The sequence below is a fragment of the Nicotiana tomentosiformis genome, chromosome 11 (genome assembly GCF_000390325.3).
Source record: "Nicotiana tomentosiformis chromosome 11, ASM39032v3, whole genome shotgun sequence".
NCBI lineage: Eukaryota > Viridiplantae > Streptophyta > Magnoliopsida > Solanales > Solanaceae > Nicotiana > Nicotiana tomentosiformis.
Window position 1 is genome coordinate 9434448 of NC_090822.1, and position 12486 is coordinate 9446933.

The 12486-nt window shown below is 42.2% G+C and overlaps 1 protein-coding gene across 1 annotated transcript; it reads right to left on the minus strand.

Moving 5' to 3' along the window:
• Window positions 1-2116: 2116 nt before the first annotated feature.
• Window positions 2117-5970, minus strand: LOC138901027 (uncharacterized). Its single transcript, XM_070188753.1, has 2 exons — window positions 5645-5970; window positions 2117-2129 (listed from the first exon to the last, which is right to left on the minus strand). Exons 1-2 carry the CDS (start codon window positions 5968-5970, stop codon window positions 2117-2119), a joined length of 339 nt encoding a protein of 112 aa, XP_070044854.1.
• Between the last annotated feature and the right edge of the window lie 6516 nt (window positions 5971-12486).

Below are 12486 nucleotides of genomic sequence, written 5' to 3' on the forward strand. Positions count from 1 at the left end.
GAGGTGTCACATGGTGACTTTTAATTGAAAGAATTATGTTCAAAATATTTATTTGGAAGGATTTTTATTCAAAAAGTAGTATTTGAAGGATTTATATTTGAAAGATATTTATTTGAGCAAATTATAATTGAAAAAGATTTATTGAAAGAATTATATTTGAAATATATTTATTTGAGGAAATTATATTTGAAAGAGAGTTATTTGGAAAAATTATATGTGAAAGATATTTATCTGAAGAATTTGATTTAATTGGGTATACTTGTATTTATTATTTGTTGAGCAATATTAAAAGTGTTCTTGTTGCCATGCCGGGCATATCACTGGTTGATTTGTGTTGCCCTTATTGTTATTTATTTCCTATTATTTTGTATACTATATTGTACAGGTTATTAGACTAGTGAGTGTCTTGATTGTACCTCGTCTCTACTCTACTGAGGTTAGTTCTGATACTTACTGGATACCGACCGTGGTGTACTCATACTATACTTCTGCACATTTTTTGCAGAGCCAGGTATTGGAGCTATCGGGCTCGGACAGAGTTAAAGTGTGATCGCAAGGATTCAAGGTAGAGCTGCTTGGTCGTCGCAGTCCATTGAAGTCTTTTCATTTTATTGTACTGTTAATTATTAATCAAACAGTATTGAATATTCGATCCTTGAGATCATTCCATGTAATTATTTAGAGTTCGTGACTCAGTACTACCAGTCTTGGGAGGTTGATATATTCATATTTGTTTCGCTGTTGGTTTTGACATTAGTATTTAATTTTATGTTTTTAATAAAATGGCTTCAAAATGTAATGGAAATCGGCTTACTTATTCTTAGAGACTAAGTGCCATCACGACGCCGGTGGTGGGATTTTGGGTCGTGACAGGTGGAGTAAGCAAAGGCAGAGCCTACTGACTTGGAGTACGTCGACCTACAAGTCATTCAAACCCACTCTTAGCCAATTCTTCTTTTTCTCAAAATTAAGAACAAATGGAAGATATGAGAAAGGAAATTCGTGATTTGAAGCAACAATTGGACTCCCAATTCGGAACATTTGTTAAGATGCAGAAATTTATGAGAAAACATGGGCATGATTTATCTGATGATGAGGATGAACAAACTGAATCTGATGTATAGTAGTTTAGGTGTGGTGTTTTGGTTGATTGGTAAACTTGATTGTTAGAGACAACTTTACGTTTTATTTTAAAACTTGAATATGGGCTACTATTTGGATGTTTTTATGCCCAAAATTGTTAGGTTTAATGGTTGGTATTTTGTTTTAGGTTGTGTTAATTGTTAGTATTGTTGGTTTATTATGTTAATGATTTGTATGGTTGGTTAATGGTTGATTGGTTGTGTTTAGGTTATGTTAATGGTTGATTGGTTGTTGGTGTTGTTGTATTATAATGTTTGACAGGTGGTGTAACTCAAAATTGGGCAGAATTCTGCCCAGTTTTACAGAAAATTCCGACTGATTTCCGACGGAAACAGTCGGACAGCTGCCCAGATTTTGCCAAATATTCCCAGATTTTCGACCGATTCGGTCAGAAATTTTAAAAATAATAATTAATATTTAAAGGTTTTCGACGGATTCCGTCGGAAGTTAAATAACAGATTCGGTCGGTAAATTTCGACCACTTTGGTCGGAAATTTGAAAATATTTATTCGTCTGCCCTTTTGAACGTTCTAACTAATTTAGTCAGAAATCACCGACGGATTCAATCGGAAATAGTTTTCCGACCAACTGTTTTCTGACCGACCAATTTTGGTCGAAAAATAGTCGGAAATTCGTGATTTCTGACCGTTTTGGCGGTCAGAATTATGCCATTTTCCAGTAGTGAGACATGTAAAGGAGGAACGTGTTAAACAAGAATATACATTGTAAGTTTTCATATATATATATATATATATATATATATATATTTGAAGAGATTGTATGGTTGGTTTTTCTTCTTTTTAATATTCAACCCCTTTACTATGATGGTGTCCAGGATAATTTGTGCTAAACTCGACTACCTGCCACCTCACACTACTGCACACTAAAGGAGAAAGGCAAGAAATATTAGGAAGGGGACATGGTGAGAGGATTACATGACAAGGAATCATAATGGGAATGAGAACATGATCAATCAATCAATATATCTTTAACAGAAAGAAACAAGTAAACGCAGTAAAGAAAAGTGCACGGTATCACCCTTCGTGCTTTTACTCTCAACCTCACTATAAGAAATAATAGAAACGACACGACATCACCCTTCGTGCATTAACACTCTCATAACATGGCACGGCATGCGGTAATTAAAGGAAAGTGCACGGCATCAACCTTCGTGCTTTTACTCTCAACCTCACCATAAGCAACAATAAAAACGGCACGGCATCACCCTTCGTGCATTAACACTCTCTCACAAAACATTGCACGACATCACCCTTCGTGCTTTGACACTCTCCCTCACCAAGACAATGAACAATAGCAACAGGGAAATAGAAATATCAAGAACAAGCCTTACTTCAACGTTTAGTTCCACATTACTAACCTCAACTTTGAATCAATATCCAATCAATACTAAATTCCGTAAAAACATGATAAGAGTTGTTCAACATAACGAATAGCTAGTATAAACATGAACAATATGATCAAAGAATACCACAATTACAATAATAAGACTCACTCGCATGTCATGACTCGACAACAACGCATAGGTACTCGTAACCTCACCTATCCGTTGTACTCAACATACCAACACGTAGCAAATAGGCACATGATACCTAATCCCTCAAGCCAAGGTTAACCGCGACACTTACCTCGCTCCGAAGGCCACTCAATACTCAATCACAACTTTTCCTCTAGAATCAACCTCCAAACCACTCGTATCTATTCAAAAATGACTTAATAATATCTAATATTGCTAAAGGAATCAATTACATTGCATAAATTTAGATTTCCCAAACTTTCCCCCAAAAAGTCAAAAATCGACCTCGGGCCCGCTTGGTCAAAACCCGAGGTTCGGACCAAAATCTCTTTACCCATTCAACCCCGAGCCCGGATATATAACTGGTTTTGGATTCCGACCTCAATTTGAGGTCTAAATCCCCATTTTTCCAAATCCCTAGTTTCTACCCAAAACCCCCAGTTCTACCATGAAACTCTAGATTTTTGGTTGAAAATTCATGAAATGTAATGATAATTGAAAGAAAGTGGTTTAGAATCACTTACCAACACTTTGGAGAAGAAAATGTCTCTTGAAAATCGCCTCTAGACCGTCTAGCTTTTGAAAATTTGAAGGAATGGCTTAAGTCCCATTTTAGGACTATTTTATGAACTAGGCGACAATGTTCATCACGTTCGCGAGGACACTATCGCGTTCGCGAAGAGCATAGCTTGCCAATCTTACGCGATAGCGAAACCCCTATCGTGTTCGCAAAGGTTACACCCCTCCGGCCTTCGCGTTTGCGAGTCCTAGCTCGCGTTCACGATGAAGACTGACTGACCCCCTCACCCAGGTCCCAAATGCTACTCGTTCGTGATGAGGAAGTCGTGTTCGCAAAGGGTAAAGCCCACATCACTCCGCATTCGCGAAGAGGAAAAACTCACCCTGACCAGCTTACCCTTCGCGTTCGCGAGAGTATCTTCATGAACGCGAAGAAGAACACACAATAACAGTTGTTGCAGAAAAAATACCAGATTTTCTAAGTCCAAACATCCCGTAGCCTATCCGAAACTCACCCGAGCACTCGGGGCTCCAAACCAAACATGTGCACAAGTCTAAAAACATCATAAGAACTTGCTCGCGCTACCAAATCACCAAAATAACACCTAGAACTACGAATTTAGTACCAAATCATATGAAATTCTCAAGAACACTTTATAATTTCTATTTTCACAATCGGACGTCCGAATCACGTCAAACCAACTCCGTTTCTCATCAAATTTCACACATAAGTCATGAATATTATATTGGACCTACACCGGGCTCCGGAACCAAAATACGAACCCGGTATCAACAAGGCCAAAAATCAACCAATTCTTAAAACCATTAAATTTTCAGACTTTTAATTTTCATCAAAAATTCATAACTCGAGCTAGGGATCTTCGAATTCGATTCTAGGCATACGCCCAAGTCTCATATTTCTGTATGGACCCACCGGGACCGTCAAAACATGGATCCCAGCCCGTTTACCAAATGAAGCTTTTAGGCAAAAATTCTTACTTTTATCAGTTTTCAACATAAAAGTCTTCCGGAAGGATGCTCGGACTGCGCACGCAAATCGAGAAAGGCTAAAATAATGATTTTTTAGAGTTTTTTTTACAGGCTTCGGATCAAAGAATTAGGTTCTAAAATAGAAGATGACCTATCGAGTCATCACATTCTCCACATCTAAAACAACCGTTCGTCCTCGAACGGACATAAAAAAGTACCTGGGCTGGTGAAAGGATGTGGGTATCTACTCCGCACGTCCGACTCAGACTCCCAAGTAGCTGCCTCGACGGGCTGACCTCTCCACTGCACTCGAACTGAAGGATAACTCTTTGATCTCAACTAGCGAACCTGTCGGGCTAGAATAGCCACCGGCTCCTCCTCGTAAGTCAAATCCTTGTCCAACTGGACAGAGCTGAAATATAACACATGGGACGGATCGCCGTGATACTTTCGAAGCATGGACACATGGAATACCGGATAAATAGTTGCTAAACTAGGTGGAAATGCAAGCCTGTAAGCCACCTCTCCCACTCTCTCCAGAATCTCAAAAGGCCCGATATACCTAGGGCTCAACTTGCCCTTCTTTCCGAACCTCATTACACCCTTCATGGGTGATACCCGGAACAACACTCTCTCCCCGACCATGAATGCAACATCACAAACTCTGCGGTCGGCATAACTCTTTTGCCTGGACTGAGCTGTGCGAAGTCGATCTTGAATAATCTTGACCTTATCCAAGCCATCCTGTACCAAATCTGTACCCAATAAGCGAGCCTCCCCCGGCTCAAATCATCCAACCGGCAATCGACACCGTCTACCATATAGTGCCTCATAGGGAGCCATCTGAATGCTCGACTGGTAGTTGTTATTGTAGGCGAACTCTGTAAGGGGCAAGAACTGATCCCAAGAACCTCCAAACTCTATAATACAGGCGCGAAGCATATCTTCCAATATCTGAATAGTGCGCTCTGACTGTCCGTCTGTCTGAGGATGAAACGTTGTGCTCAACTCAACCCGCGTGCCCAACTCACATTGTAATGTCCTCCAGAAGTGCGAGGTGAACTACGTATCTCGATCATAAATGATAGACACGGGCACACCATGAAGACGGACGATCTCGCAGATGTAAATCTCTACCAACCGCTTCTAGGAATAGGTAACTGCCATAGAATGAAATGCGTTGACTTAGTTAGCCTGTCCACAATGACCCAAACGGCATCAAACTTCCTCTGAGTCCATGGGAGTCCAACAACGAAATCCATAGTGATATTCTCCCACTTCCACTCAGGAATCTCTATCTTTTGAAGCAAACCACCAGGTCTCTGATGCTCATACTTTACTTGCTGACAATTTAGACACCGAGCTACATAAGCAACTATATCCTTCTTCATTCTCCTCCACCAATAATGCTGCCGCATGTCCTGATACATCTTGGCGACGCCCGGATGGATAGAATACCGAGAACTGTGGGCCTCCTCAAGAATCAACTCACGAAGTCCATCCGCATTAAGCACGCAAATACGACCCTGCATCCTCAAAACTCCATCATCTCCAACAGTAACCTGCTTGGCACCACCGTGCTGCACTGTGTCCCTATGGACAAGCAAATGGGGGTTGTCATACTGCCGATTTATGATGCGCTCCAACAAAGAAGACCGAACAATTGTACAATCTAGAACACAGCTGGGCTCAGAAACATCCAACCTCACGAACTGATTGGCCAAGGCCTGAACATCCAATGCAAGAGGTCTCTTACCAGCTGGAATATATGCAAGGCTACCCATACTAGCTGACTTTCTACTCAAAGCGTCGGCCACCACATTGGCCTTCCCGGGATGATACAATATGGTGATATCATAGTCTTTCAATAGCTCCAACCACCTCCTCTACCTCAAATTGAGCTCCTTCTGCTTGAACAAATACTGCAAGACCCGATGATCAGTGAATATCTCACATGACACGCTGTAAAGATAGTGCCTCCAAATCTTCAACGCGTGAACAATGGCTGCCAGCTCTAGATCATGAACAGGGTAATTCTTCCCGTGAACCTTCAGCTGTCGCGAAGCATATGGAATAACCTTGCCACCCTGCATCAATACCGCACCCAGACCAATATGAAATGCATCACAATATACTGTATAACATCCTGAAACTGAGGGTAACACCAATACCGGTGCCGTAGTCAAATCTGTCTTGAGCTTCTGAAAGCTCGCCTCACACTCATCTGACCATCCGAACGGGGCACCCTTCTGGGTCAACCTGGTCAACGGGGCTGCTATAGATGAGAACCCCTCTACAAACCGACGGTAGTAACCCACCAAACCCAAGAAACTATGAATCTCCGTGGCTGAAGTAGGTCTAGGCCAGTTCTAAACTACCTCAATCTTCTTAGGATCCACATGAATACCCTCTATTAATACAACGTGACCTAAAAAAGCAACTGAACTCAACCAAAACTCACATTTTAAAAACTTAGCATACAACTGGCTGTCTCTCAGAGTCTGAAGCACAATCCTGAGATGCTGCTCTTGCTCATCTCGACTGCGGGAGTAGATCAAGATATCATCAATAAACACTATCACAAAGGAATCCAAGTAGGGCTTGAACACCAGGTTCATCAAATCCATGAATGCTACTGGGGCATTTGTCAACCCAAATGACATCACTAGAAACTCATAATGCCTATACCGAGTCCGAAAAGCTGTCTTAGGGACATCGGATGCCCTAATACTCAACTGATGGTAGCCAGATCTCAAATCAATCTTCGAAAACACCTTGGCACCCTGAAGCTGATCAAATAAATCATCAATCCCCAGCAATGGATACTTGTTCTTGATGGTGACTTTCTTCAACTGCCGATAATCTATACACATCCTCATTGATCCATATTTCTTCTTCACAAACAACACAGGTGCACCGCAGGGCGTGACACTAGGTCTAATGAAGCCCTTATCAAGCAGATCTTGCAACTGTTCCTTTAATTCTTTCAACTCTGGCGGGGCCATGTGGTATGGCGGAATGGAAATGGGCTGAGTGCCCGGAGCCAAATCAATGCAGAAATCAATATCCCTGTCGGGTGGCATCCCCGAAAAATCTGCAGGAAATACCTCTGGAAACTCACGAACAACCGGCACTGAATCCATGGAAGGAACCTCCGCACTAGAATCGCGGATATAATCCAAATAAGCTAGATACCCTTTCTCGACCATATGTCGAGCCTTCACATAAGAGATAACCTTGCTGGTGAAATGGCCAAGAGTCCCTCTCCACTCTAATCGATGCAACCCCGGTAAGGCTAAGGTCACCGTCCTAGCATGACAATTAATATAGCATGATAAGGTGACAGCCAATCCATACCCAGAATGACATCAAAATCAATCATATCAAGAAGTAGAAGATCTACACGAGTCTCAAAGCTCCCAATGGTGACCACACACGAACGATAAACACGATCTACAACAATAGCATCTCCCACTAGTATGGACACACACACAGGAGCACTCAAATAATCATGAGGCATGACCAAATAGGAAGCAAAATAGGATGATACATAGGAGTAAGTAGATCCCGGATCATATAGAACTGAAGCATCCCTACTACAAACTGAAACAATACATGTAATAACGGCGTCAGATGACTCAGCCTCAGGCCTGGCTAGAAAAGCATAACACCATGGCTGGGCCCCACCACCCTGAACTACGTCCCTAGGATGGCCTCTAGCTGGTTGGTCTCCACCTCTAACGGCCTAACCTCCACCTCTAACAGTCTGGCCTCTACCTCTAGCTGCCTAAGACCTGCCTTATGGTTAGATGAGCAGGTGGTGTAGCAACTGGTGCCGGAACCATGGCACGAGAACCCTGATGTTGTGAGCTGCCCGATGTTCGAGGGCAAAATCTAGCAATGTGCCTCAGATCACCACAAGTATAACAAGACCTCGGCTGCTGTTACTGCTGGCCATGAAACTGACCCTATCGACCTGAGTAACCACCCTGAAAACTCTGGAGCGGAGGTGCACTAATAAGGGTTGGTGGTGCACTATAGGCTAGCTGGTCGGAATAATACATCCGAGGGCCACGACCACCTGAGGCACCGTGGGATACCTGGAGTACTGAATGAAACGGCCTGGGATGATGGCCTCTGCCATAAGTACCCCGTGCTCCAGATGAGGCTCCACTAAATCCACCAGAGTGACGAGGCCTCTTGTCAGACCCCTGACTACTCCCCTGAGCTAAAAACATCTCGACTTGCCTGACAACATTGACAGCCACCTGAAAAGAAATCTCACTCCCAGTCTTCTTAGCCATCTGCAATCTGATAGGCTGAGCAAGTCCATCAATAAACCTCCTCACTCTCTACTCTCTCTCTCTCTCTCTCTCTCTCTCTCTCTCTCTCTCTCTCTCTCTCTCTCTCTCTCTCTCTCTCTCTCTCTCTCGGTAGGAAGTATAATAAGAGCATGACGAGCCAAATCCACAAAACGGGTCTCATACTGAGTAACATTCATACTGCCCTACTAGAGATGCCCGAACTGACAGCGACGCTCCTCTCTCAATATGATAGGGAGAAAATTCTCTAGGTAGAGTTGAGAAAACTGGTCCCAAGTAAGAGCAGGCGACCCAGCTGGTCTGGTCAACAAATAATCTCTCCACCATTTCTTGGCGGAACCATTCATCTAAAGTGCAGCAAAATCGACCCCATTGGTCTCCACTATACCCATGTTCCGTGGAACCTCGTGACAGCTGTCGAGATACTCCTGGGGATCCTCTGAAGGAGCACTACTGAACTGAACTAAAAGAGCTTGGTGAACTTGTCCAATCTCCATAAAGCCTCAAAAGACATAACTGACACATCTTCGACTTATGCCGCAATAACCGGCTGAACTACTCTGACTGGCTGAGCTGCTGGAGCCTGATACTAGGGAGCTATCTGCTCCGGAGCGGGAGTAGTGGGAGTCTGGTCTCCTCCTCCAGCCTGAGAGATGCCTGGTGTCATGGGAAATGCACCAGTCTGGGCCACACTCTCCATAAGTCCCACCAAACGTACCAAAGCGTCCTGAAGTACTGGTATGGCAATGAATCCTTCCGGAACCTCAGCTAGTCCGGTAGGAATAGTCTGGGCTGGAACTTCCTCACCTAACTCTATCTGAGGCTCCACTGCTGGTACTGTTGCACGAGCTCTGGGCTGAGCCCTGCCCTTGCCTCGGCCTCTGACACAGCCTCGGCCTCAACCTCTGCCCCTCGTAGGAGCTGCCACTGGGGGCTCTGGCTGCTGCTCAGTGCTGAAGAAGCGATACGTGTTCTTGCCATCTGTAAGAGAATAAGAGTAGAAGAGTTCAATCAGTATTGAGGAAATAAAATTGCACGAAAGAGAAGAATGGAAGTGAAATTTGTTCCTATACTTCATAGCCTCTGGAAGATAAGTACAGACGTCTCTGTACCGATCCTCCAGGCTCTACTAAGCTCGCTCGTGAATCGTGAGACCTAGGCAACCTAGTACTCTGATACCAACTTGTCACGACCCAGAATTCCCACCGCCGGGACCGTGATGGCGCCTAACATTTCACTTGCTAGGCAAGCCAACGCTAGAGAATCATTAAACCAATCCTTATTCCATTCAATAAATAACAACAAATCAGCTATGATGAATTATAGTGAGTGCGGAAAATATAAAAACTGCATTAATTACTACCACCCGGATTTGGAGTCACAATTCACGAACTTCTAAGATTTCACTTCAAGTAAATGTCTGAAGGAAATACAATTGTTTTCGATACAATGAAACAGTAAATGAAATGCATAGAAGGGGACGCCAGGGCCTGCAGACGCCAACAAGACTACCTTGGGTCTCCAACAGATCAAGCCAGCAGCTAGACTTAGGGTCAACTCGGTCCGGTACCAAAATCTGCACAGAAAGTGCAGAGTGCAGTATCAGTACAACCGACCCTATGTACTGGTAAGTGTCGAGTCTAATATCGGTGAAATAGTGACGAGGCAAGGACAAGGCACTTACAAATAAACCTGTGCAATATATATATATATCGATATATACAACAATAACGACAACTAAAGGAGCAAGGCAAGAAATATTGGGAAGGGGGCATGCTGAGGGGATTACTACATGAAAAAGAATCACAATGGGAATGAGTACATGATCAATCAATATATCTTTAACAGAAAGAAACAAGTAAACGCAGTAAAGGAAAGTGCACGGCATCACCCTTCGTGCTTTTACTCTCAACCTCACCATAAGAAACAATAGAAACGGCATGGCATCACTCTTCGTGCATTAACACTCTCATAACATGGCACGACATGCAGTAAAGGAAAGTACACGGCATCACCCATCATGCTTTTACTCTCGTCTCACCATAAGAAACAATAGAAACGGCACGGTATCACCCTTCGTGCATTAACACTCTCTCATAGAACATTGCACGGCATCACCCTTTGTGCTTTGACACTCTCCCTCACCAAGACAATGAACAATAACAACAGGGAGATAGAAATATCAAGAATAAGCCTTACTTCAACGTTTAGTTCCACATTACTAACCTCAACTTTGAATCAATATCCAATAGATACTAAATTCCGTAAAAACATGATAAGAGTTGTTCAACATAACGAATAGCTAGTATAAACATGAACAATATGATCAAAGAATACCACAATTACAATAATAAGACTCACTCGCATATTATGACTCGACAACAACGCATAGGTACTCGTCACCTCACCTATCCGTTGTACTCAACATACCAACACGTAGAAAATAGGCACATGATACCTAATCCCTCAAGCCAAGGTTAACTACGATACTTACCTCGCTTTGAAGGCTACTCAATCACAGCTTTTCCTCTAGAATCTACCTCCAAACCACTCGTATCTATTCAAAAACGACTTAATAATATCAAATATTGCTAAAGGAATCAATTACATTGCATAAATTTAGATTTCCCAAACATTCCCCAAAAAAATCAAAAATTGACCTCGGGCCCGCTTGGTCAAAATTCGAGGTTCGGACCAAAATCCATATACATATTCACCCCCGAGCCCGGATATATAACTGGTTTTGGAATCTGACCTCAATTTGAGGTCTAAATACCCATTTTCCAAATCCCTAGTTTCTACCCAAAACCCCAATTCTACCATGTGACTCTAGATTTTTGGTTGAAAATTCATGAAATATAATGGGTAATTGAAAGAAAGTGGTTTAGAATCACTTACCAACACTTTGGGGAAGAAAATGTCTCTTGAAAATCGCCTCTAGACAGTCTAGCTTTTGAAAATTTGAAGGAATGGCTTAAGTCCCGTTTTGGGACTGTTTTATGAACTGGGCGACAGTGTCCATCGCGTTCGTGAGGACACTGTCGTGTTCGTGAAGAGCAGAGCTTGCCAAGCCTACGCGATCGCGAAACTCCTATCGTGTTCGCGAAGGTTACGCAAATCGAGAAAGGCTAAATAATAATTTTTTTTAAGGCTTCAGATCACAAAATTATGTTCTAAAATAGAAGATGGCCTATTGGGTCATCACAAAGACACCAAGTGCAAACAGTATGTCAAGGTAAGTCAAACTCTGTAACTAAAAACTAATTACGTTTTTACAAATTAATATTGACTAATTGAAACTGTGAAATACATAAGATTTTTATATCAATCTTAATAAAGAAACAAATACAAGGATAAAAAAAATGTAAGACAAACTTCATACTTTATTAATATTCACTCGGTATTTCACCAAAACCACAAAGATTGTGAATGATCAGCCTAATGTTGATATAATTTTTGGAACCCATGTCACATTGAAGTGGTTCTATTATATTCCACGTGAAGTATACCTCGAGTATTAACCCTACCTCAGTGCCACTTAGGGTTCTTCGATCAAAAAAGGCTGAGTTCGACAATCTCAATATCAGTGACCAAATAAAGTATTATTTCAGAAAACTGATGGGAATGTTAGGGATTAGAAACATCCCAAATGCAGAAATGGTAATCACTTCATCTCGACTTTCATCTTCTTTATTTTCATTTTTTGTCATTCTTATTTATTTTGCCCGTAGGCTTTGAAATTGGCAAGGATGGATTTTAATAGGCTACATCAAGAAGTACTATCAAGATAGGAAGGAGTTTGTGGCAAAAGTATTGACAACTACATTCAATCTAGGCGTGAGGTGGGCCTAATTGTAATTGATGCTTCACTTCTTAATGACTGTAACCTTCGAGATATACAACAAATTTTTCCATTTTTCCTTTGAAGAATATCTTGGCTACTTGATTAGCTCTTCTTGGAGCAATATTGACACTAGG